Source organism: Equus caballus, chromosome 2, assembly GCF_041296265.1.
Source record: "Equus caballus isolate H_3958 breed thoroughbred chromosome 2, TB-T2T, whole genome shotgun sequence".
Classification (NCBI taxonomy): domain Eukaryota; kingdom Metazoa; phylum Chordata; class Mammalia; order Perissodactyla; family Equidae; genus Equus; species Equus caballus.
In genome coordinates, this window is record NC_091685.1 from 84649620 (window position 1) to 84677351 (window position 27732).

Below are 27732 nucleotides of genomic sequence, written 5' to 3' on the forward strand. Positions count from 1 at the left end.
CAAAAAAAAAAAAAACAAAAACAGTCCACTACTCATGACTGTAATCATCTGTTTCACATTGTCTTGGAATATAATGACAATTATAAATAATTCTCAAGAGGGTCTTCATAGGTAAGGTATGCCTACATCTAATTTTAGACTTTTGAGTTAAAAATCAGAAAGTAAATATACAACCCTTATCTTGGAGACAAACCAGATTTGTGTAACTCCTGGGGAACTTTTGATGTCATAAGCTACTAAGTATACTGTACCTGTCCATTTGTGAAGCCTCTTGTGCCTTTGACAAAACCTACTGAGGCAATTGTTTAAATGAGGTTGTCTCTGTAGTAAGGAGGAAGTTTTCATTTCCAGTAAATTATTTTTTCCCAGAAGAAAAAGTCAGAAGAAATCCTTCAGTGCCAAACTTTTGTTATTCAGTGAATCTAAAATTACATTATCTCTGTTCCCCTAGATCCTGTTGTTACATCCCTCAACATGGTCAAGTCCAATGGGATCCAGATGTTATTGTAGACCTATTTTGACTGATGGTATTTGGCTCCAACTTAATACACAAAGTGCACTCAGTAGTCCTGACCCTAAATGTGTCCTTGAATCCACTTTTCTCTCCCTTCTCAATTGCATTCTCAAAAAACGATTCTGGGGGCCAGCGTGGTGGCACAGTGGTGAAGTTCACACGTTCCACTTTGGCAGCCCCAGGTTCACTGGTTGGGATCCTGGGTGTGGACCTATGCACCGCTTATCAAGTCATGCTGTGAGAGGCGTTCCACATATAAAAAAATAGAGGAAGATGGGCATGAATGCTGGCTCAGGGTCAATCTTCCTCAGCAAAAAGAGGAGGATTGGCAGCAGATGTTAGCTCAGGGCTAATCTTCCCCCCCCAAAAAAAGATTCCGATTTTCTTCTCTCAGAGAGCAGGGATGATTACTCAGTAGGTCTATGTGTCCTTAGAGCTTACTCTATCCTAATAGGTGATACTAATCATTTTTAAATATGCTGGTGTTCAAAATGATAAGCACCAGTTTGATATGTGTCATCTTTGATTATCAACTAGTTGGTTGATAGGTTACACTCACCCTGGAGTTGTTTTAAATTGCATATATTCAAATTTTTTTTTTCACAATCTAGAATGCATTCCCCCTCCCTCCTCACTCACCCCACCTGGAGGCCAATGATAATTACTTCTATAAAAATATGGTGGGAACGCTATGTCATACGGAAAAAGGCTAATAACCATTTTTAGATGCTCGGATGTTTTACATACAATGTACGATATTGAATGATAGAGTACATCAGGGAGTTTTTTTTTCTGTGTGATTAAATATGTGTGTGCATTCCTATGAGAAGGGCAAAAAGTAAAAAATATTCACTTATTTTTTTCCTTTATTTCTTATGAAGATAATGCAGCATGTTTTAGTTTTAATGTGACAACACCTGCCTGTATCATGATATGTGGTGTTTTACAAGTAATTTGTTAAAGTGTTGGAACTTGGTAATGACTTGTTTATAAAGGAGAATAGATTCAGAGGTAGACATTTTCATTTACTTCCATTCAGTTACACATTCACAAATTTACAAGAAAGAGTTGGAGTTACAGATAACGTGTGAATTGTCATAACCCACAGTACATCTTTCCTATAAGCTCTTCCATATCCAGGAGAACTCCAGGTGAAATCTGTGGATGTCTGACTAGTGTACAAAAGCAGAAAAAGGTCAACGGTCTAACAGACAGGTGTCTTTTATAAATCCTCACAAATCAATCCTTAGAAATCCTTTGTTTAATAAAATTCCTACCATTGTTTAATGTCATGTGATATAATCATGAAGATGTTTGCACTCTCCATTACTTTTGTGTTGTTTCTTTACATTCTGTGTTTTCTTAAGCAAAACTAAACTATACATTATATATATTAACATTTTATCTCTTAGCAACTTGAAAATTTTAAAGACTATTTTCTCCCTGAGGCATCGTTTCCTTAGCTCATCCTAGGAAGCTGACCTAGAGTTTGTATTCTTCCGCAGTTTTTAAATCATTGTTTAAGTCTTAATATAATTCTTTCTTCCTCCATTGCAATCAATCTGCCATAGGAAAAAAATGGTATTTACTTCTACTTTACTCCTCAGTCTATCTATACTGGTGTGTGGCAGTTTTAAAGAAGATCTGTAACACATTGGCCTTGGTAACAGAAAAAGGAAAAAAGATACAGTCAATCTGCATGATTGCAACTCTGAAGAACCCAAAGACGTACTGAGAAAGAGAGGATGAGGGTAAAACTAGAAACTACACCATTTGGGCAATTCTCAAGATTTCTAGATTGTCTAATAGCTATTAAGTACTATATGCTCCCTTCCATGCTCTCCTCTGTATCATAGGGGCTGGAAACCTAAAAATTACTTTTCCCCAAATCCCTGACAGGAGGCCTAAGTTATATACCACAAAGGAGAGATACTCACGTGAATTGTGGAAAGGAGAAGAGAAGCAAAAGGCACTATTGAGTCCATGGCAGGGGTGAATAGAAGTGAGGGTTTAGCAGAAGGCAATAAAATTTTAACAGATAAATCTATGCTTTTTCCTGTGCATCATCCACTTTGGTGCTATGGGCCTTAGTAGTGGTTTCCTGCAATTTTGCACTTCCTAGTTTCCTCGAAGCCGAGAGAGACTTTATCTAACCTTCAATTCTCCAGTTCCTCCAGTGGTTTTGCAAGATTTGAATTTCCTGTATTAAATGACTTTTCTGCTAGAAATAACTAGAATGGCATCCCTTTAGCTATCTGAATCATGACTAATACACTTTATTGGCCCCTCCATGCTTCCCTTGTACAAGGTTCTAGATAATTTTGAGTGAGCCCCTAAATCGAGTCTGTATAGAGAGCACTTTCCAATTATGCAGATGTCTATCTTTAATGGCCTTCAAAAAAACAAAACTAATCTAATACTGAACAAATATGCATCCTGACTGGACTCCTGTAGAGCTAAAACCTTACTTTCCTACAAGCTGTATGATAAAAGTACGAAAAGTTTATAGCTTACAACCTTACAGACCTGTCTTCAAATCATGGCTGTAACATTTACTTGACTCATTAACTCAGTTTCCCTAATGGATATTTATTGAGCACCAACTTGGTGCTGTTAACTGCAAGCACGTGTGGTACTACAATGATTAAAACAGTCCCTGGCCGCCGCCCTCATTGCTTAAAATCTAGTGGCAAAGATTGGAGAGAGAGAGATTTTGCAAAGGATAAAACATATAGGTAGAGCCAGGTACTAAACAGTCATCCAAGACACAAAAAGATTTTTGCCTTTATGACAAGAATGATGAGGAGACATTGAAGAGTTTTCATTCAAAGGGAGATGTAATAAAATTTGAGTTTATGAAAAATCACTCTGGCTAGTGAGTAAAAGATGGAATGGATGGGAGATGACTGGATATAGAGAGACCAATTAGGAAGCTGCCACATTAAACTGGATGAGAAATAATAGAGGTCTGGGGAGATAATCATAGCCTGAACTATGGCGGGAACAATAGAGTGAAGAAAAGTGAATTGATTAGAAATATCTAGGAATTAGAACAAAATGTGGGAATTAATTGGACGTGTGTTATAAAGACACAGAAGAGTCAAGGATGACTTTAAAGTGTAAGGCTTTTGGGAACGGGGGGAGAGCAGTGTCATGATTGGGACAGGGAATACAGAAAAACAAAGTGGAGGTGGGGTGAGGTGTGGGTCAAAATGGTAGGTTCTGTTTTAGACATGCTGGATTTGACTTGCTAGTAAGACACCCATGTGGACATGTCAAGTTGGTTGATAGAGATACAAGTTTGAAGTTCAGAAGAAAGGTCTGGTCTGAAAATTAACATACAGGCACTGCCAGAATATGGAGCATAATTGCAGGCAGGTAGATCCATTGACTCAAGTTCACGTACAGAATGGAAAGAGCTAGACTAACTGTCTAGGAGCCACCATTATTTTCCTTTCTTTAGTTGCATCAAAGGCTTACTATCTTGTCTTGAACAGGAACTCTGCTATAAAATATCACACAATCTCTCTAATTTCCCAGATTCTTTTTATTTCAACAGATAAAATCACTACATAAAAAGATATTTTATTAATGAGTTAACAGAATTAATTAGATCATATATATTAATTTGAATCTAATAATTTACTACTACAACAGGTGATATAGTAGTATTCACATTTCCCTACAGTGTAAGAATTCTCCAAGAGGAAAAATAACCTTTTAACCACAATTATCTCTTAGCATATTAAGCAAAGTAACTGCTATTTAAAGAATAAAAAGCTGCTTCTTGGACAGTTATGTTAAGCCCAACAGAAAAATGAATTCTTCAATTAAGTGATATATTACAGACATACATTATTTTTTGTTTACTTCTTAATTGGCCTTCCACTTAACCTAACTTCTATTGTTTTCATTCTTTCTCAGTATTCCAAAAGTACAGTGCACTTCAAGATCAGTCTTTTATTTTAGCATGGAAGTAATTCAATAAGAGCCAAAGTATGAATTTTAAATATATCTATAAAATGAAACTCTCCAGTTCATAAAGTTAATGCTTGTAACTAAATATAATACTCATATCGAATTCATTTAAAATTTAAGAAATCTATTCACAAATTCAGTCATACTTACAAAAATATGATTGCAATGAAACTTCTTTAACAGCATCCAAAGAAGTACAACTATTTTAATATCGTAATTATTTTTCATGAACATAATAGGGTTTTAAGCATCTTTGGGTACTATTGAAATAAAAATTATATCCATAAAATCCTTAAAAGAAAAATACTATAGCATCTATGTTCCACTATTTATATACACAATTTTATTATATATATTCATAAGTTATACAAAAAATACAGCTAATTATTTTGAGAAGAGGACAATTTATGTTGAATTGGTCCAAACAGAACATTTGCAAGATGGAACGAATCCAATGTTTTTAATATTTCTTACCAAATGGGTTCCATTTTCATGAAATTATATTGTTTTACTAATCATGAATGGGTCCATGGAAGATGAATTAAAAAAAAAAAAAACAACACTACGGTGTCCTGTAAACACATTAGAGCTCTGTATCTGTGTAAAAATTGCTTACAAATAACCACAAGATGTTACAAAATGCCACAAAAATTATTTTCTAATCTGATTTAATTTTTCACTGAAGACAAACTCAGCTCCAATGTAGGAATAATACATGTTCAAAAAGTTATAACAATTAGCAATAATTAAAAGTATTATGCTGTAGGCTTCTTTGTTATCTATATGGTATCTACATAAGGCAGAGACAACTTGAAATGAGAAGTTAAATCATGGTTTACATTTCCGTAATTCTGAGAATTTTAGCCTTCCATTCTGAGTTGAAGAAACCCTTCACTAACCAAGCATTTGGTTTTAAGAACAACTGGCTAAATGAGTAAGGATTTCCCTGTCATTTGCCAAAATACTAATTATATAGCAAATTTCAGTTTATTTCCTTCAAGTCATTCGAATAGTTGGTAGCATTTACCTGCAGTGTTCCCTGATGGATTAAGCCCATAGGAAGAATAACAAAAAATCAAAATACAATAAAGGAGACCCTACGGCTCCCTAGGGAAATTGGTGTTTAGTATCTTCTCACCAGACATGGGGGGAGCAGTGAATTACACATCATCCCCAGTCTACACCCTAATGTGATTTGAAAGTCAACCTATTTACCCTCCACCTTTTAGCAAAGCTGATGACACCAATGCCTTGTTCAGTTTCCTTGACTCTGGGAAACAGTCAAAAGCATTTCTCTCTGCTTTTACTTGTCAATTCAACCTACCATCCAGGCAACTGCAATCAAACTATTTTGTTGTCCTATCTGAATGCTAGTGTTTTTACCTAGGCTCTGCCAACCAGTTTTCCACGAATTGCAACACAGATGCTTCCATTCAGATGCTCTTTTTCTTCCTTAAAATTGGAAATCAGGATGCACCTTTGAGCTCTGTGCAACCAGATTCATAGCTCTGGTCAGAATTCATCTGGACATTTTCACACTCCAGTCTCCTTACACATTGGTAGCATCTGTGAAAGAGTCATTGGCGCCATTGTTCTTTTTGACTTCCAGGTTCTTCATAGTCTTGAATGTCATGGACACCTCAGAGTGAATGGCGTCCAACCTCTGCTCACAGCGGAAAGCTGAGAGGAAAGCCTTTCTGTAGTTGCTGTTCATCCAGCCATACAGAAGGGGGTTGGCAAAGGTGGAGCACATGGCGATGATGTGGAACAGGGTGAAGATGAGTTTGTACTCCTTCAGGTCCAGGACATGGTTGTCAATGTCGACAGCAAGTTGGAAGGCATGGAGAGGCAACCAGCTGACAGCAAACACCACCACCACACACACCAGCATTTTGGTGGTTTTTTGCCTTCGCTGATGGTAGTGGTCATTAGCAGCTCCGGGGCTGACATGGTTCTTAAGTTTACTCCAAATGCGAGTGTAAGAAAAAGATATGATGCCCAGAGGCAAAACATACAGGATTAATAAGGAGGAAAGACTGTAGATAGTGCCATAGATGCTCTTCTCACCAGGCCACTTCTCAGTACAGGCCACAATCTCAAAGTCAGGATTAATCTCAATCATTGAATACTCCCGGAAGATGGCCAGGGGGCTTGCCAGCAGGGCACTGATGCCCCAGGCCAAGGCAATAATCAGGAAGCTGATTCTCTTGGAGATCCTGCTGTCTAGGTGGTAGACGATGCAACGATGCCGGTCCAGGGCAATTACTGTCAAGGTGATTGTGGACACTTGTACTGCCAGGCCCTGGGCATAGGGCACCAGGTGGCATAGGACAGGACCCATTTTCCACTCTCCCATTAAGGTGTAGGTAAGAGTGAATGGCAAGCACAAGGTGTTCACCAGAAGATCTGCCACAGCCAGATTGGCAATGAAAAAGTTGGTTACCGTGCGCATGCTCTTGAATTTGATCACCACATGGATCACCAAGGAGTTGCCAATCACCCCGAGCAAGATGATAGAGCAATAGGCCAATATGAGGACAATCTGTACCTCAATAAGCTTGGTGCTGTCTATAAGCTCTGGCTTAGGGTCAGGGCCCAGCTCACCTCTAGGAGTGGTTTGCCCTGGATCATAGTGCTCCACCTTCATTTCTTCTGCTGTCTGGTTCTCATCAGCCTCTGCACCTATTGGGCCCATACTGTGCAATTGGCGCAAGAGTCTACAATAAAAAAAAGAAAAGAACAAATCTGGAACAAGGAAAACATAGGGGTGAGGCAAATAAATATCACAAATGGACTGGTTTTATTTTGGTTGGGGCTCAAAACAGCTGTCCTTTGATTCTAAAATTGCACATAGTGTTACATTTAAATAAAACAGACACTTTAATAAGTCTATTCACAAATGGATGAATTAAATAAGGTCCTTGAAATGTACATTATGATGATAAAATGTAATGCCTATAGTATAGACGTAATTCTAATGTGAATGCTACCAAATTGATTCAATCCATTTTAAGGGGAAACATTATATTAGATACTTCATCAGTTAATTTTATAACTGCTATAAATTCATAAAATTAATTTTAAGGTAGATAAATAAAGTTTTCTTCAATATCTTGACTGTTTTAAATTTATAGGTATAGCAACAAATTGCACAAAAATGAGACAAATATTAAATCCCCTCGTCTGATGCCTGGACTTTAGGAGTATAAAATATTTAAGATAAACTGAGCAGGTTCTGTTTCATAGCCATTTTTTCTAGTGTATGGATTAGTGTTAAAAATAAGTAGGCTGTGTAAAACAGTTGCTATTTTAGATGCTCTGAAATGAACTTCCTACCTGACACACAGGAGAATCCTACACTGGTCCTATATGCAAAACATGTCCACATCTGAACTACGTCTTTAACCCCAAAATATGAAAGTTTTAATACTTTTCTTCCCTAATTGTCCCTCCCACCCCCAGACCTTTTCTTCTGCATGTCCTACTTCAGTCAATGCTATTCCCACTGATTAAGCCACCTTGTTAAAAAGCAGGTAACCATTCTAGGCTTTTCAATCTCCTTTAGCCCCCACACTGAAGAGAACCCTCAGACTGATCTTTTACATCTGTCTCCCAACAGTCCTCTTATCATTTCTACCTCATTAGTTTTGTCATTCTCGATTTCCTACCATAATTACTCTAATAGTCTTCTAATTATCTCCCTTCCTCTTCTTCTTTCTTTCATTCATTCATTCACTCACGTAACAAATATAATTGAGCATCTACTAAATGCCAGGCACAGCTCCACCCTTGTGATGCTTACACTTATTCAAACATGCATTCAGCAAGCCTTTAAAAAGCTAGGTCAGGAACAGGATTTGTGCAGGGGGAAAAAACAAGATAGAGGTTCTTCTCTAAGGCTCTTACATTTCACTTGATGGAGCCTACTCTGACACTAAAATGGTCTTTCTGAAATTCAAACGTGATCACTTCCCCCAATGTTTCCAGATTGCATAAAGCAATATAATACATTTGTTTTTAACATAAAGTTCCTTTTCAAGTCTATAAAAACATCCAGAGCCCACCATCACAGTGGTAGCATCTTTTGAATATATTCATAATGACAAAAGGCTGCCACCATTAATTCAGAACCACTTTCAAATGAACTTGTTTGTTTACCAATCATAATGGCATCTACCTACATTCGTAGCTGAGTCATACTTATTCAGCCCACAGACGATGCCTGGCTGGGCCTGTGTGCCCCCAGCTCCATTCCTCACCCTTCCCCTGGAGGGCTGACTCTTGCAGACTTTATTTTCAGGCTCTTAAATCATCAAAATGTTGGTTGGGCTTGGCCAACGGGAGGCACTGGCAGGTAATTAGAGGGCAGGAGGAAGGGAGAAGCCATTGCGTTCTTCTCTGTCCCTCTCTCCTCTGGGCAGGGCCTCAGCAGCACCTCTATGGCACTGGTTCTCACAGGGCTGACCCGTAGCAATTCTGTTTCCAGTTAATGGCCCTGGTCCCTGGGCTTCAGTCACACTGCCTCTTCCCTGTGTCCCTTTAGCTGGAGGTAGTAATGATTCTTTGCTCTTCCTAATCCCTGGGTGGTCTCAACATCCCCTGTTTGGCTTCTGTCACTCGTGTAACCAATTCTCTACATTTAATTCCTTCTTTTTTAAATTCCTGAGTAAGTTCTGTTTTGCATGATCTGTTTCTGTCATTAATTTGCTTTTTTACTACAGGTTCTACACGCCCAGGTTGATAACACTGACATACAGAAGAAAACGCCAACTCCATCGTATGCCATTCAAAGCTTTTCTTGAACTCATCCCTGCCTACTGCTCTGGCCGCGTCTCTCCTGACATCCCAATATATATCTCACGCTTCTGTCACACTCAACTACTCCCAGTTCCAGCAATACATCTGCCTTTCTCTTGCTTCTCTGCCCTCCCACCCTGGCCCGTGTTCAGAATGGGGAAGCCTCTCAGTTACCCCACCAAACCTGTGCTCACTCTTCTAGTGCTGAAGTTCCACCCGCCGTAGTGCAATCATTTTCCTCAGACACCCCACCACGGCAATCTCTTTGAGGACAGAAACTGGGTCTTTTCCATCCATCGTTTAATCCTTAGCACAAGATCTAACACATTAAAGGCACTCAATAATTTGGCAAAACAAACATGAAGCTAAAAGAAAGCACAGCTTTACTGAATAATTAAGGTCAGCAAAATACAAAGTAACAATTTTGATCTTTTCCGTTACTGAAGATAATTGCCTGTGCAGAATTCCTTTCTCTGATATAACATCTTGTGCTTATTTCTTGTTCTTAGGCAACCATCTGTAGGAAAGTTGTCCTAAGATCCCTTTTAAATCAATCCTTGATTAGAACATTAAAAATTGTCAGTCACGATACACCATAAGGGAACTTTCGATCTCAAAGGGGTTAACACACATACACACACACACAGACACACACCCCCTAATAGGAAGTCATATTACAGAGAAAGAAGTTTCCATGAGCTCATCTGCTTTACTGATATATTCAAGTTCTCTCTGCATACATTTCAGACAGAATGTTCCAAGGAGCCCAGGTCCTCTTTTGCTTTTGCCTCCATTCTCTAGTAACCAGAGAAAATGGAAACTAGCCATTCAAACCTTGGAGTGTATATTTGATAGGCCATTCCATCCCCCTTAGACTAAGAAAGTGACTTTACAGAGCAGTCAGTCAATCCTGACAAGTAATTAGCAGAATTAACAAGATTCCAAGAGGTCTGAGCTTGAGGTTTACAGCAAACTAAATTGAGAGTAAGCCTGAGATAAAAGGATAGTAGGACTATATTTGATTTATTAACTTTTCTGCTTTTTTTCCAGTCCCATTTTCTCTATTTTAAAGCCCCTTTATTTAAAGCTTCTCTGCAGGAGTGGTTATTGATCTACGGGCTATTAGCATATGGACTAATAGCTATTCTCAAGCACATACTGGCCTCCAGCCAGGCCAGAGCATTACCCAGAGAATGTATCATTTTTTGATTGCACTTCTGGAAAAGTGGAAGAGGAAGAGAAAGCACACAGAGCTGTCAGATTAAAAACTCAAAAGCACAAAAGTTAAAACGTAAGTAGACAAGGGAAATATCTTTTCCTTGAAATAAGATAAAATAGGGCACTCACATGGTTCAAGAAATTTAAGGAGAACTGTGAATGGTACAGGTTTCTTGAACAAGTAAATCTTTAGAGATTTTGTTATAGAAACATTTCTCTGTAGAATAGGAAAATGGCTTCATGTTCTTTTTCAGAGATTCAAAGAACCTCAAATTATTTGAGTGGGAAACCACCTTATGCTTTAACTATATATTTAAATTTGCGGGGCTTTTTGCAACATTACTCTTACTGTCACAGGTTGGGCTTATCCAACACAAAACCATGCAGGAATTTTACCTAGGGAAAAAAGTTCTGGAAAGCATGCCACACACCCTGCCCTTGTGAGTCCTGGGGGGAGTGGATGTCCAAGAATGCTACATACAAGACATGACTGCCCAATAAGCAGACGGTTGAAAATATTCACCAAAGGGTTGGGACTGTCTCTCTTCCGAGTATTTGAGTTTCTGGTCTTTCTTTGAAAACAGCATTGTCTATTTCATGCCGTTGAGTTTAAATGAGGTATCCCTATTGCAAAAGGTCCTAAAGCTTTTACTTTTCTTGTTCACCAAATGCTCCTACCAGAGGGTGAGCCCTTCTGGTGGAAAACCAGCGAATGCTTAAATAGCTGTGACTATTCTTGAGTAGCTTGGGAGAATCCAAAACGACCTTCTGCTTTAGACAGGTGTTTGATATTTAAAGACGAGGCAGGAACAGTAACAACTTGCTGGTTTGGAATGATAATGACCTCTCTCTAACAAGTGTCCAGGAAAGTCAAGAATCTTCAGTAGAAAAGGAAAATTCTAGCGAAAGTAGAAAATAGGATAGTATCATCCCCAACCCCCACCTTCACCCTAAATGAGGAAAAAAGTCTCTACACTCATGAGGACCCCATCCCCCTCCGTCCCCCGTCATGCCGTCTTCATAGGAGCGCTTCCTTTGGGGTATTCTTATTGCCAGAAAGTGAATCAAGGCTAGGACTTACACTTGCTGATCCGGCCCTCGCGTTTCTGCTGAAGCGTGGAAGCAAGACGTGTGCAGCCCGTCCGTGCGATGATTATCTAGCTCGCTGAGCTGGAGAGGGTACTGGAAGCTCCCGAAAGGAAAGTCCAGTTCGGTTGGCTCCAACGGTGCAGGACCGCCAGCGCCGCGCAAGGGGAGCGGCCGGGAGGCTGGCGCTGCACTGCTGTGCTGCCGACCTCTGCGCGGAGCGCGCCTGGGCACCACACTGCGCGGCACAGCGCAGCCGGGGTGAGCGTGCGAGGATGCGAGGCTCCGGGGGCCGGGCTGGGGAACCCCTCCCTCGAAGAAAAAGAAACAGGTACAGAGAGTAAGGGGCGATGGTCCCGCAGCAGACAGGGCTGGACGGGAAGTTTCTGTGGCGAGGGAGCAGCGGACTGCGTCCACTGTCTCTTTGCTGCCTCCTGGGCTTGGACGCCCGCGCAGCGCGACCCTAGTAGGAGCGGCGCCCCCTCGCGGGTTCCCACTCCCACCTGCCACTGCTACTCTTAACCCCCAGGGCGACCACCAAGTTTGATAGTCTGACCGTTTGCGCCACTCCTACCTCCTTTCCCTTCCACGAACCACTCCCTTTGCTCTCCGGTCCTCAGTTTCGCGAGATGGCCCAGCAAGCACAGACCCCCTGGACTTGGGCCGGAGTTCACCAAATCCTCCAGGGAAAGGCTAGGGCGAGCGCGAAGGCGAGGCGGACAGACCCGGCTGCGGGCGAGGTGGCTGCGGTCCCTGGCGCGGTGGGCGGGAGATCACCAGCCGGCGGGAGGCGAACCTGAGAGACAGAATGCTCGCGCCTCGGCGGGGCTGAGAAAATTCCACAACTGCCAACCAGGAGTTGCTTCCTCTTTTCGCTTGTAAGAGCAGAGGTGGGGAGCTGGATCCGCGCAGAACGCGGAAAAGCGCTCCACGATTGCGCCGAGGACAAACCCTGAACACCCTCGGCCAGGGCTGGAGCACAGGGCGCTTGCGATCCCTGCGCTGCAACGGGAAGGTAAAGCGAGTTCAGATCCTTGTTGCCAGGATCAACAATTTCCTTAACAGTGTCTGCTGGCAGTTTACAAGTTGGGTAGTGCGGAGAATTCAGACGCAAAAGCCGGCAGCCTGTGTGTTGTGCGCCCTGGCTCGGAGCAAAAACAGAATAGGACCAGGAAAACGGCGGTCACAAATGAAACAGTCTCGCTTTCGCCAGTTAACTGACTTCCTGATCCTTCGCTCTTTGATCGTGACCCAAGCCACTTGTGCTACTGTGAGCGCGTGCCTCTGGAATACTCTCACCTGTCTCCTGGTGGCGAAGCCCTCGGCTACCGCCTTGAGCTCGCCAGGCTGAGTGAGAAGTTCAGAGCAAAAGAGGACTGTGGGGTCAGTTCGCTAAGCTGCGGGGTCTATTTCCTCGGGATTCCACCCAGAAACTCTTTCTTCAGAGCCATTCGTTCTGGAAGTCTACAGTCAGTCTCCCTTTCCCTTGTTCATTTTTAGAGGGGGCAGCAGAGCCTAGCAACTTGGAATGCAGAAGCCTGAAACTGGAAACCAAAGTCTTTCCAAACTACCGTATATTGGGGCTTCCCCACATTACTGTCTCTACGCATCAGTCTCCTCATTTCTGAAGTGAGGCTGCTCATAGTAGTTTACTTGGAATTTCTCTGAAATATAAAAAAAAGGTTAAACTACTCAAAAAAAATACTCTCTCTACAAATAGTTAAGGCCTCTCCTAAAGAAGATTGGATTTCAATCCTGCCAGAGCTTGCGCACATCCTAATAGTATTGCACATGTAAGGCGTCTTTACACAGCCTACCTTGAAATTGATCTTCTGGGTAATGTAGAATTATGCCCGCAGGAGCAGAGAATTATTTATAAAACAAAGCTGCTTGGGCTTTTCAATTACCAAGAAACAAAGTAAACAGAGCTGGCAATGTCCAAGATGTTCTACACAGTTTCCTTTAAAATATTTTTGTAGATATTTTTTACCTTGGGGAAATATTCCTTGCTCACATATGTGTTTTATGCAACAGGTTCCATGCTGCTTAATATATTTGCAACGGTATTTTAGATACTTAGAACGAAGAACGATGTACCAAGGAGTTGTAACTTTAGAGGAGTAGCAGTGGCTTGAAACAACAACCAAAAATACAAGTATTTGGGAAAATAGATGAGTGTTGTCCTTCAGAGTAATTACTTTGGAAGATTCAACTGATTTCACTGACATTAATTGCACGAACATTTTTGCCTCTTTTAGAAATGCCTTTCAAAAGGATCTTAGCAGTCATATACAAATATTTATCTTAGTCCCTTGTAAACATGTGTGTGTCTTAGAAGATTCACGGTTTAACAAACATTTATTCAGCAACCCCAATAAGATTTTAATGACCTCTTTGACCGTCTTCCCAAAAAGTACAGAATTGCATGGGAAACTGATTAAAGTTAAAGTTGCTTTATTGTGTGTCATATTATCAAGGGGAGTATTGACAATTAACTCATGACATTTTTGTGCGTTAAGATCTAACTAATATCTTTTAACGTGCATATATTGTATGCAATAGCAACAGTGAACCACTCTGATGAATGCCAATAAACCCTATCAGGACACTGGTAGAAGTTTGTAGAAATGTGGTGAGATATTGATTAATTCAAATTGAGACAGAAGAGGGTTACTGGTGCCTGATTTCTCTTGTGTCAAATCATGTAGTTCTTTGGAGAATTCCATGTCTAGGAAGAATATGTGCTGACTGCTCTTCACATAGGTAGCAGACTCAAACGCAGATGCCTGCATTGCTAGGGCCAATGACATAGCTACACCAGCAGGCCAGGCTGCAGGAGACAGTAGGGAGTGGGGAGGCCACAACACCACGACACAAAGAAGAGCCTGCTTCTCAGATTCCACTGAGTTGCCCTGAAAAAAATCTAGATCCAGGATTGTCAAATCTGATATTTTAAGAGAAGAAGAATCCATATCCTTAAAAATCTTCCAAATTTTAAATGAAGGAGATTAATTTTTAAAAAGTCAAACTCCCAGGGGGGGCAGATCTGTGCAGGCCAAAATAAATGAGGAGAGATAGATAGATGGATCCAGCAGTTGATCGATTCTGCAGCTTGGACTGTGGGCCTTCAATATGATAGCTTCTGATGTTGGTATGTGATGTTTCACAAACCTCCTAAAATATCTCAAACATGACTCTCCCACCATCTCCCCTCTCCCTAGAGCATTCCTCAGTGCGCATAAATATAAAAAGAATACAGCCAAGATTAACTGCCAAATAAGTCATTTTCTTTTCCACTTCTGGTTGAATAGATGTTCTCAATGAGACTCTGAAACAAAGGACCTGGTGAATTACTGAACAACTCAGTATTTTAGATACTTAGAACGAAGAAATTTCAGAGAAGCTCTTAGTTAAAAAAGAAACAGTTAGATAACATCAGTATAGAGTACCATTTATGATGCATACTTTTTTAGATAAAATAAATCATGATATGGATTACCTTCGGTCTAAATTTATTTTGAAAGCAAGGAAGCTTCCCCCAAGATGTAAATAATTTGATTGTTATTTTGATTGTAAAAGTGTGCCGCTAGATGCCCATCTGGATCAGCAGTGCTGGATAGGTTGCCGAGAGACCAAAGAAAAGACCCGGAGGCAGCGAATGAGACATATGGGTTTAGTGGGAGTTACTTACAGGGAAGGTCCAGTGGTGGCCGGCTGGACAGCAATGTGTACCCGCTACCGCCCCCTGAGAGAAGCTTGCTTAAGTAGGCAGAGGAACAAAGGCTGTGTGCTTGCCAAGGGGGATCATCCCTTTATGACCTGCATTCTAAGGACCAGAGCTCCCCGGGAGAGCCTCCATGTTCCCTCAGACCACGAGGGTCTTGGTGCTCACTCTCCCACGAGAAAGCACCTGGGTTAGCCAACCCCAGGACTGTTATCATCCTGAGTGCTGGTGCATAGCTCAGACAGGAGCCTCAAGGAGACATGGCTTTTAAAGGGGCACATCAGCTAATGCCCCTACACAAAATAATCTATAACCATTGTTAAAAAGAGAAAACAAAATGAGCAAAGAAAGAAAATATACATTAACTAAAAGATGTCCAATAGAACTTTCTGCAATGATGGAAATGTTCCATATCTACACTGTCCAATAAGGTAGGCACTAGCCACATGTGGCTATTGAGCACTTGAAATGTGGTTAGTGCAACTGAGACACTGACTTTTAAACTTAAAAATGTTTAAAAAGCACCAAAAAGCATAAGTATGTTTTGGTTCCTGGGGAAAAGTTTTCCTGGTTTCACTCTGCCAGCTGGTTTTTTTCTCTTTAATGTCAGGGTTTCCTGAGAGATTATTAAATACCCTTCAAGCCATGCCAACCTGACTTAAAATCACAGACAGAACGAAACAGTGTAGTGCAGCTGGAATGTGGAAGCTGATTCCATAAGGAGAAAGAAGTAAGCCCCAGAAATCAGGGCACTGGCTAGAGGAAGGCAGGAAGAGCCTTGGACTGAAAGAGAGAGGGCAGCAAGCCCAAGGGGAGGAATTCTCTAAACTTCAGTGATGTAAGAAAAGCTCAACGAGGCAATAAAATAACCTAACTTAGACCAAACAAACAAAGCCTAAAGAGCAAGTCTCTAGTTAGCAAATATTAATAATCAAATAAGCTTAACAGTTACTTATAATGTTTAGTATATTTGAAACTAATTCTGTCTTACTTTATTTAAATGTTCAGTAAAGTTAGTATTTATCCTTAGGCTTATTAAATGCTTCTTACAGAAATTCTTTTTAAACTTTCAATAACACTCCTTTATAGCAAAAACTATGGAACCTAGATATCCTAATGGCTGTTTGGTTATAACATTGATTCTCAATTGGTTGTAGATATATTTCTGATTAGATCTGTGCTTACCTTTCCTTTCCAAGTGGGAGAAGGCACAATGGGCATTAAGTTAATATCTGAATGGACACGATGCAGGTTGCATCAAGTGGAGACAGAAAAAAAGAAAGCAGTTTATTTAAATGGAGTTGGCAGTGTTATAACTTTTCAAATGTCTCCCTTTTTAAAAATTCAATTTTTTAAGAACCAACCAGTCTAATCACGCTTGTTCTGATGAAAAGGTATTACTTCGCTTCTTTCTTCATTACAAACTTGGTTTATTTGTAAGAAGTGGACAGTAAATGTGTGAATGAGCAAGAAATAGTCACCAAAGAGTCAATTTCACAAAGGTGATAGGCTAGATTTTCTTAAAATTTTTGTGTGCAGTATGTTATGAAGACAGCTGTCTCATTCAAGAAAAGTAACCAGCCATTCAAAGTGAAACGTATGCTAAATCCTAAATTGGGCATAAATATCATTTGCTATGATTTTTATTTCTGTGGATTTGGGGTTTTTATTTTTGTTTTGAATTTTTAATTGCAGATTCAAAGTAATGAAGCAGGATTGTAAGCAACGTATGCAACATTTTGCTGAGATTTTTATCATTCAGTGACATCCAAATAGATATTGAGACTGGTAAGGAAGCAAATCTAAAAGGATATTTAAATGCAAATGATTCACAGTTCAAATTTTAGTGTAGAACAAAGGAAGGGACATTTTTAAGCGGAATTGAGAATTTAATCAATGCAAATTTTCATTTGATTATTTGAAACATGCACAGAAGGCCCATGGCTAAAGAGGAAACATGCACTCTTTTAGAAATTTCAATTTTATTTAATAAGTATTTATCCTTGTAGCGTATAATTTGATATATATTTTTCGAATCATACACTCAAAACAAATTTAATTTTTAATTTTTCTCAAAAGAATACAAGAAAAATCAAAGCTCTCTCTCATACCAAATTACTGTGGTATATCTTGAGAAATGAGAAGTCAAAGATTTATATATAATTTTCACATGTCATTTTGGAGATGGTGAAATGGCTCATTCAAAGTAAAAATTTCAAAACATGAAATGAATAATGCAAGTAGCATTTAATTCGGGACTCAGTACTCTTTGTTGTAAAAAATTATACAAAGTCCATATAAACATTTTATTACTCACAACTCCTATCAAGAGATCTTTACTGAGTGTCTAATTTGTTACAGGCACTGTGCTAGACAATGCCCACATAAAGACAATAGCATACAGACCTGCCACTGATGGTCTCCAGTCCCTTAAGGGTATGTAGATTCTTAAATAAAGTAGTACCATAAACAGACTGAGATTCTCTGTTAGACTCTGACTTAATAGATTTGGGGCCACAGGAAACACTGCTCTGTTTTTGTAATGAGTCTTGTTTAGGGGAGGAATCAGGGAAATGTTTTGCGGGGGAAGTAACTCAACTCACTATAAACCTAGATAGAAGTTCCTGGCTTTACCTAGTCCCGGAATACTATTTTCTGTTGGAATTAGCCTTCTCCATTGCATTAACTGGGACGTGGGATACTGAGGCAATGTAGAGCCCACTGGGGAAGAACAATCATTTATATATGTCAAAGTAAAATCCTCAAAGTTAAAAATCTTATTCTTAAACAAAATACGTAGTGAGTACATGTCAAAGATCTATTTAATTGATTAATAAGGGCATCAGTGAAGCTGGTTCAAAGCAGGATTCCAAAAGTGGATACATACATCACCAGCGTAGAAAGAATCCTGGAGAGAACTGATAGCTTAGATACAAAGCTGGTTGATAGCCTGCTGTGCAGTAAAGCCATAACTTAGAGATATATATTTTCCACTAGACAGAAATCTTTTGCATCTCTGCTGGGCAAAAATCAAACGATTTTCTGTTAAGTTAGCATAAAACTTTGTAGAGACTGTGCTCTAATCAGTAGTAAATAATACATTAATTAATTAAGTTACCTCCATCTGGAGAGTCAACTGATCTTTAAACTCATAAGACAAGGCTCCAATCTGACACTGAAAGAGCATGTGATCATCTTACTCTGCTTTTCTATATTGCTGCCTGACAAATCAGCCCCAAACTAAGTGGCATAAAACAGTCATGTGTGGGGTAGAAATTCAGGAAAGGCTTAGGTGATTCATCTCTGATCTATGTGGCATCAAGTGGAGAGGTGGGGCTGTAAGATTCTCTTCTAAGATGGTACCTTCACTCACATGTCTGGATTCTGAGCTGGCTTAGTCATAGAGCTGGAGGATGCCTCATATTTCTCTCTCTCCACCCATGGCAATCTCAGAGTAGTCAGACTTATTATATGGCTTTTGGCTTCCCCGAGAAAGAATCTTTAAAAGAGAGTGTTCTAAGAGCCCCAGGCAGATACTGCAAGGCTTCTTGTGGTCAAAACTCTCAAGTCCCAGAACATCTCTCCTGCTACATTCTTTCAGGGAAACAAATGTCTGAGGTCAGCCTATATACAAAGGGGGAAGAGGAATATACTCCCCCTCTGAATGGGAGAAGGCCACCTGCGTACAGAGAGGGAAGGGACTGAAATGGCCTAAGAGACATGTCGTCATCACACATCCTTTGCCTTATACCGTATTTTGGATGTGTTTGATTTTGTGTGTGCGTGTCTGTGTTTGTTTAATACATCTATTAAGGAGGGACTTTTCTGTGAAAAGAATAGCAGCCTCAGAAATTCCACAACGAATTTTTCACTCTTTGCTTGCAGTTGAGGAAGTTAATAGAGCCAGAAACTGCAAAATCTCAGATCTTATTTGCCAATGGAAGCCCTGTGGTGAGAATACATGACGAAAATTGAAGGGGTGCTTCCAACATCTGCACTTAAATACACACAGTAATCAGTACAAATAAACAACTTAGTAGAAAGGAAGGGTTAAACCAGGAGGAAATTTCCACTTCCAGACTTAGGTTTTAAGTACGTTTCCCCGTAATGACTTTCTTAAGGTGAATAGTACTTAAACTTGTGCTTGAAAACCGCAGGTAGTGAGACAACATAACATTGCCTGATAGTCACTTCCAGTATTTAACCACCACATTCTCAACACTGCTTTTATTGAGTAGTATAGCCTAGGAGGAACCTCTGCTCTATCCATGGCCTCAGTGCTGTGTAATACACAGAAGTTGATCTAGGAGGATCTGAGGCACTGTCTTGAATCTGTGGTTTCTTCACTGTGTGTTTTGGAAATGTTCCCATCACAAGGGAAAAAAATATATATATATTTTGTATCTATATGAGATGATGGATGTTAATTAGATTTATTGTGGTAGTCATTTCACGATATATGCAAGTCATTATGCTGTACACATTAAACTTACACAGTGTTGTATGTCAATCATATCTCAATAAAACTGGGAAAAAATGTAGTTGTTTAGGGCCCCACAGGCACACATATGTGCCACGAGTATGTATTATGATTTTTTAAGAATGAAATCATATCACATTTTTTTAAATTTATGTGTATTGTGTTTTCAAATGGCTACTAAGATTTTAAGATATAAATGCTTATAAGGTTGTCTGGCTCTACCTACTTGATAAAAGGTACTGTTAGGTGTGTCTTTTGGCCTAGAGGGCACCATGAAATTTCTGCCCTTGGGTCAGGTCTATATGGGTGTAACATTTTGTTCAGGTAGAAAAAAACCACTTAATTTAGTTAATCATGTCAGTTCCTTAATATTGGACTACCCCAGAAAGATGTTTTCCAGGGAGAGTAACTGTTGGGAATCTATTTGTTCACTTACAGAAGGAAGGTTTAATAAAAGCTTGCGTCTATGTGCAGGCAAGTACACGCTGTACTTTGCAGAGTTCTGTGAATTGTTCAGCTTCAACCTACTGTAGTGTGGACAACAGAAGCTCCTCCTAGTCAGGAAAGAGGGAAGGGAGGGAGGGAGGGAAAGCAGAAGGGACATAGAGGCGCATAAAGGAAAGGAGAGAAGACACACTTAATAGCATAATCATAATTAGTATTTATTTATTTTATTTTATTGTGGTAAGAACACTTAATATGAGATACACCCTCTTAACAAGTTTTTAAGTGTACATTATTGTTGAATATAGATATGATATTGTACAGCAGATCTCTAGAGCTTATTCATCTTGCTTGACTGAAATTTTATGCCTGTTGGCTAGTAAATCATAAGTAGTATTTAAACTCGCATATGTGATCTTAACTTTATCCAGAAATATGAAACCTATACAAAATCAAATAATAATCATATTATATCACTACCAAAATCATTACTAGAAAATTATATGATAACATGGAAAATGTTTACTATAAAATAATATTCATTTTAAATGCAAGCTATGAAGCTGTATGTATAGTATAACCACATATTTTTAAACATGATGATAAAAAATGACTGGAAGGAAATACACACAAAAGTTAATTAACTATATTTATGCCATTCAAAGTCAATGGGATTTTGTTTCTCCACATTTCCTCTTGAGTTTTCTTAAATGAACTTTTTATTTTGAATAATGAAAATAGCATATATCATATAAAATTTATTTTAACAGAGGTGATTCTGGCAAAATGAGGAATAGAACTCAAACTATTGCCCAGATAATTCATGATCTCTCTTAAAATGAATAGGAATTTTACTGTCTCATCCACATAACTCTTTCCTCAAACTCTACAGCCCAAATTAGCTCTTCTAAACTAGGGGTCCACGTTCGGATCACGTGGTGCTTTATAAACACACAGATGAGAGATTCTGATTCGGTAGGTCTCCATACTCGAGCGCCCACATGTGATTCTGTACTTCACCCTCAGCATTCTCAACTCGGACTCTCTCCTTCAAGCACCTGCACCCCTTCCTCATGCCCACATTGGAACGCTTTTTGGTTGTCTCTTCTCTACTTCAAACTATTGCTTAAAACCCAACTCCAGACGTAGTTAAAATCACATACTCAAAAGGAAATAGACACCTTTCTCTCTGAGCTCTATTTATTTTCAGTCACTCCAGTCATTTCAAACTCCCCTGAATTAAGTCTATAATCTCTCTATATTTAGGGCCATAATTATGCCACTTCTGTTCAAGATAATTATGTTAGTATTTGTCTAATGTCTTCACTATCTTCCTTTCCCCATCCATGACCCCTTAAAAGGATAAAAGATAAAGGTATGTGAATATTCTCTTTGGTGTTTTTTCTTCCATTTCCTTCCATCATAACCTACTCTCAGGAAAGCCTCAGAGGTAATGCATATTGAGGTGTCAGTAGCTTATGCTAGGAAGAATTTTCGCAGAACAAGTGAAGCTGAGAGAAAGATGCTGTAACTGTGGAATGTTATGCACAAGCCAGTATGTAAAAGGAATGTACTGATGGTTTTGTTTCCATTTGGAGATTTTAGCTATAGAACCCTCTAAACTTCTGCAAACCATATTATCATGCATGGGTGATAAATTCAGGATTTTTTGTTGCATTCTTGGAAATAACTACCAAGATGTTCAATTTAATCATTTAACATCTAGACCAACTTGAATAAAAATTTCATTTCCTGGGATTTATTCCACGTTTTCTTTATCATCACTGAGTTGTTCACTGAACACTAATAACTAAGAGCAAATATTATAGAACCTTATAACCTTCTAGCAATTCTGTCCTCTGACATCTTTTTGTTTCTTCTATTTTGTGCAGTATAAAAGATAGCTATAATAAAGCTTTTGACTGATTCATTCATCTTGCTCTTGGTTTGCTAGCACATCAAAATCTGATAAAGGAATTGTTTTGTTTGAAAACCCCAATTCTCTAATTACATTCACCTGTCACAGGGAAAGCTTACAGAAAATGTGAATATTGCCTTCTGTTAAGTGGATTATATGTTGGTAAGCATAGTATAGAAGATACAAATGTGGAATAGACTGATATAAACTAGGGCTGTGTTTGTCCATCCCTGGTGCCAGAATCCCCTTCATCAGAATCTTCTGGAGTCCCTCATAACAATGCAGATTCCAGAACTCCACTCCAGACTTGCAGCCAAAGAATCTCTTGCAGTGAGAGATGCCATCTGCAATTGTCAAGCTTCTCAGACAATTTGAATATATATCTCCTTCTGATGAGCACTAATCTAGAGGGACATCCTGCTCATATGCCAATAAATAAAGGAATAAATAAATGAATAAGTGAGAATGACAGAGAGAGAGAATTTTACCCGAATTATTCACACATTTTATGTTCTTCAGAAATTGCTGAACAATTCTTCACTTTCCATTGCTCATACAGATTTAATGTTATGATACATTTTGTTTCCGTAGATAAAATTATTTGTAAACATAACTTCTCCAATGTAAATTCATGGGGATACATCTCTTTGCTTAATTAACTTTCTAGCTAGAAGTCAGAGACTCACTTCCTTAGGAAAACAGTCTCTCACTATCCCAAGCAGTTCAGATTTCCCTATCAGAGAACTCTTAGCCCCTGTCTCTCTTCAACACTTGTAACACTTTCAAATCTACATTTTTATGTGATTATTTTACTACACAGTGCCTCTTACACATAGATGCCAAATGTATATTATACATTTGTATGTATTGGGGAGGTATGAGAAGGTAGGTAGTCTTCCAAATATTCCTCTTTTTAACCTATTAACTTATAGTTGCACAAACTGTTTGAAACTGTCTTCTCCTTTCTTATTCATCTCTGTCAGTTTCCTACTCCCTGCTCCATCACTGCCTTGCCCAATTAGATCTCACTTCTCTTAGAAAGGATGCTGAGCAGGTCCCCCTCCTTCTTTACCTCCTCTTCGAAGCACAAGTTATCCTTCTGCGCTGCTAAGAAAAGTAGATATTCCTAGACTACTGAGAAAGTAGATATCCCTGAACTGCTAACAAAAGTCTATATCTCTCTGATTCAGGAACACAAGTCCTTTCATTCCTCCTTGGATTCCATTCTTCAGGTGAGTCCTTATTTCCAAAGTTAATCCCTGCTTGTGCCTTGCATAAACAATCACTCACACATCTAAAGGAGAGGCAACCATGGCCTAGTGGTCAGGTGTGAATGGGCTAGGGTTAGCCTGCTGAGATCCAAACACTTGTTACGCCACTTATTTGCCATCCTGTTTTGGGCAAGTTCCCTGGGCCTCATATTCATCATCCATAAAAAAGGATTAGTGACACTCAACGTATAAAGCTGTTGTAAGAATTAGATGGGACAATATACATAGAGTGCTATGCCTGGCTAAGAATAGGCTCTCAACAAATATTAGTAATTACTATCAAATAGGCATTTTGCTACCTCCTCTACATGCCAGTTCTCAATTAAATACCTTTACACGATCCTATAATCTCTTCACAGTAAGTCTTTACTCTCAAACACCAAATTTCTTAAATATTACTCTTTCCTCACTTTCTACTCCATTCTTATCTATTGAAAATGGGCACTAATATCTACTAAGATATTCCAGGTGATTGGAAAGCTACAATGGGTTATTATCCATATCAGGCAAACACTGAGCGAAATTCATTTCTTTCCCTCCTAAAACCTCAATGATTTCCTCTTTTTCTTAGTCAGATCCAGAGATGAGGTCTAGTAAAGGCTAGTTGTCCTGGGGTCAGGAGTCCAGAATGGTTTTCCGTTACACTAACTTTAATCTCTTCTAAGAGTTGTGCCACTCTTGACGTCTTGCATATCCTCTAACAACCTTTATCAGATTCTTGGTTACTCACTCATGGATGTTTGAAAACAATGATACTATATAAAACTTGAAAGTAATTAAGCAATTACTTTTGAAATGTAAGATATGTATGTATGGTGTCAAATATATTCTAAGAGTGAATCAAGATTTATAGAAAAAGTGCATAAAACTTCAATAATAAAAATGGATTTCCTTTTGGTTTAGAAAATTATCACAAATACCAAAATCAAGAATATTAAATTGGGCATTATGAATTATCTAGTTATACCAGTTGGTCATGGGAAGAGAAAACATAAGTATCTACCTCCAATGATCCAGTTGGCAAAGTATTAAACCTCTATGCCTCTCTCTCCCCTACATCTTTCTGGGGGATGCATCTGCATTCTTTTCTTTACCTCCTCTATTTTTTTCCTTTGGTCCCTCATTCTAAGGTTTTCTACAAAATAAAGGTGTTTTGTTATGGTTATCTAATTGAGAAATACTTCAATACATAACTTTTAAAGTCCCTTCTAGCTATAAAATTATGTGATAATTAAGAGACAATTGTTCTCTCTCTCTTTTGTGTGTGTGAGGAAGATTTAGCCCTGGGCTAACATCTGTGCCAATCTTCCTCTACTTTACATGTGGCACACCACCACAGCTTGGCTTGATAGGTGGTATGTGTGTCTGCACCAGGCATCTGAACCCACAAACCTGGGGCCACCAAAGTGGAGTGTGCAAAACCAACCACTATGCCACCGGGCTGGCCTCGACAATTGTTCTTTTTTACATATAAAATTTAAATTCCAAAAATGGAATTAAGTTTGTGAAATGGAAACATCTATTGAGAAACAAAATCAAGCGATAGTCACTTTTTAATGATTTTTGTGTAACAATGAGAGAGCCACTATGGAAAAACAAAAAGCAATTTGCTTCATTTCCCCTTAAAAAGAGGCTTGAGTATCGAACCACCTGCTTATTCATTTGATAAGTGTAGATATAATCTCATGTATTAGAGTTCTGAAAGAGCCTTCAGGGAAATTGCCATTGATATTTGGCAATCCTGGTTTAGGTCATTCAATGAATTTCTGAGTTAATTATGCATGGAATGTTTCTTTACATTTTCCCAATTTGTAAACTGCATTTACTCTTTTGTATAGATAATACAAATTTCAAGTGTTTCATTTAAAAACTACAGAGGAATACCTAAGAAAAGAACAGGAATATATGCTAGGCATCCTCCTTTCATTTAGCTTTGTCTATCCAGTTCTCACCAACAGGAAAGAGAGGCAGAATCAGGCCAAAAATAAGAGGAAAGTGGTCATGAAACTGCACTGCCTGTTTGTTCTTCAGTAATTTTTCATTGATTTAACTTACTCTCTGATTACAAAATATGTTTTCAATACCTTGCTTTCTTGAAAAGCTCAAAACACTGAATAGCCATGTTCTTGACTCTTCCACTTGAAGGAAATAATACTTGAAAATGGACACCTAACCCAGCCTCCAGTACTAGAGTCATTCTTTAATCTTCAAGCATTTTTCCTACCAGTTAGGAGTGCCAGGAATATGACTTTTTCTATAACTTGAAATATGGATATTAAATTTTTACTTAAATTCAAATGTTACCCATGCAATTCTTGCACTGTCATCACATCATTTTCAACAACTATTTACATGTCAACTTCTGTATGGGCCTGAGCTGCATCTTCTCCTCTGGGGATTTAAAAACCTAAGTAGTAGCCCTGATGTGTATTCAGAGACTAACAGAGAGAAAAAAAAAAACATTCGTTCAAATATATAATTTGATAAGAGTAAGTACAGGGGAGCTCTGCTTTAAAGACAAATAACTCAGTATAATTTAAGAGTAAAGGATATAAGAAATAACTTTATGTTCACAAAAGGATTCTTTGCTTTACAAAAGATTTACTGAAGAATTCCTTTAAATAATGAAGTCAACCATATTATTTGATTTATAAAAAATTGAATTAACAGGAAAGAATACATATGTTAAGGATATGGACAATAGCAAGATAGTGTATATAGTATTTTATGATGAACTAGAGCTGAACACGTGTTTTTCATTCATTTTATATTTCTTTTTTTTTCTTTTTGAGGAAGATTTGCCCTGAGCTAACTACTGCCAATCCTCCTCTTTGCACTGAGGAAGACGGGCCCTGAGCCAACATCCGTGCCCTTCTTCCTCTACTTTATATGTGGGACGCCTACCACAGCATGGCGTTTGCCAAGTGGTGCGATGTTCCCACCCAGGATCCGAACCGGCAAACCCCAGGCCGCCGAGAAGCAGAATGTGCAACCTTAACTGCTGCGCCACCAGGCCAGCCCCCATCATTCTGTATTTCTTTGAGCAACAATTTTGTGGCATGAATTTTGCTCTATGCATATGATGGATATCTGATCTTTAACAATGCTGCTATAAACAAAGATTGATGAGATTGAGTCTAGGCCATGCAAAAGCCCACAATCTAGTGTACAAGAGACACGTTATAAAAGTTAATTATGTCATCAGGTGGTAGGTCCTATAATAGATACGTGATTCATAGAGGAGATGAAATTTATTTGTATTGTGTAGATGAATAGTTTACAATTTGATGGGAGCTGGGATAAGGGATGGAAATTCTAAGCAGTTGAAAAAAAGAATAGCAAGTGCATGGAGATATGAAAGGGTCCAACAAGAAGGACCAGCTGCATGTAGTTTAGGATGTCTTTTGTGGAGTGACTGGGAGATTATACTGGGGGATACATAGCAGCCAGATAACTGAGGGAGTTGTGCTCTGTGCTGGCTAGCTGTATTTTATTGTATTGGTAATGTGTAGTCCTTAAGAGATTTAAAGCACACAAAAAGTGTGGTCATTTTTGAGTTTTAGTAGGAATATACTGGTAACAACGTAAACGCTTTTTGGGAGGGAAGAGTGTGACCTAGAGCAGTGATTCATAATCCAGACAGATTGCAACAAAAGAATGACATGGAGAGCTTTTCAAAACACCACAGATTTCTGGTTCCCACCCCAAATTTAAAGAGTCACTTGGGAATAGGGCCTGAGTACTTATATTTTAAAAAAGCCCCCTTAGTAGTTATATATTGCTGCATAACAAATTACCACAACTTTACAGCTAAAAGAACAGACATTTATTATCTCAGAGTTTCTGTGGATCAAGAATTGGAGCATGGTTTAGCCAGGTCTTCTGCTTCAAGGTCTCTCACAAAGCTATAATCCAGGTATTGGCCAGGGCTGGGGTCTCATCCGAGGCTCCACAGAGGAAGGATTTGCTTCTAAGCTTGGATGGCTGATAGCAGGATTCAGTTCCTTGTGGATTGTTGGACTGAGAGCCCAGCTCCTTGCTAGCTGTTACCTGGAAGCTTCCCTCTGTTTCTTTTGTCACATGGGCATCTCTACATGGAGACTACTTCATCAAGGTGAGCAAGAGAAAGGTCTGCTAACAAGAGGAAAGTTACTATCTTATGTAACATAATCATGGAAAAGACCTCCCAACACCTTTGTCTTCTTCTACTGGTTTGAAGCAATTCACACGATGTCCACACTCAAGAGTAGGGCATTACACAAGGGCTTGAATACGAGGATGTAAGGAAAATTGAGAACCATG

General features: G+C 39.1%; 1 protein-coding gene and 1 long non-coding RNA gene across 4 annotated transcripts in view; one reads left to right on the plus strand and one right to left on the minus strand.

Moving 5' to 3' along the window:
* Positions 1–1536: 1536 nt before the first annotated feature.
* On the minus strand, positions 1537–12731 carry NPY2R (neuropeptide Y receptor Y2). Of its 3 annotated transcripts, XM_070245802.1 has the most exons (3): positions 12168–12731; positions 11589–11905; positions 1537–7209 (listed from the first exon to the last, which is right to left on the minus strand). In XM_070245802.1, exon 3 carries the CDS (start codon positions 7185–7187, stop codon positions 6042–6044), a length of 1146 nt encoding a protein of 381 aa, XP_070101903.1. In that variant the 5' UTR covers positions 7188–7209; positions 11589–11905; positions 12168–12731; the 3' UTR covers positions 1537–6041.
* A 368-nt stretch (positions 12732–13099) lies between these two features.
* LOC138921871 (uncharacterized) overlaps positions 13100–27732 on the plus strand; it is a 33182-nt gene continuing 18549 nt past the window's right edge. Inside the window, exon 1 of the long non-coding RNA XR_011434819.1 lies at positions 13100–17105. This is a non-coding gene — a long non-coding RNA (uncharacterized lncRNA). The remainder of the gene's footprint in view (positions 17106–27732) is intronic.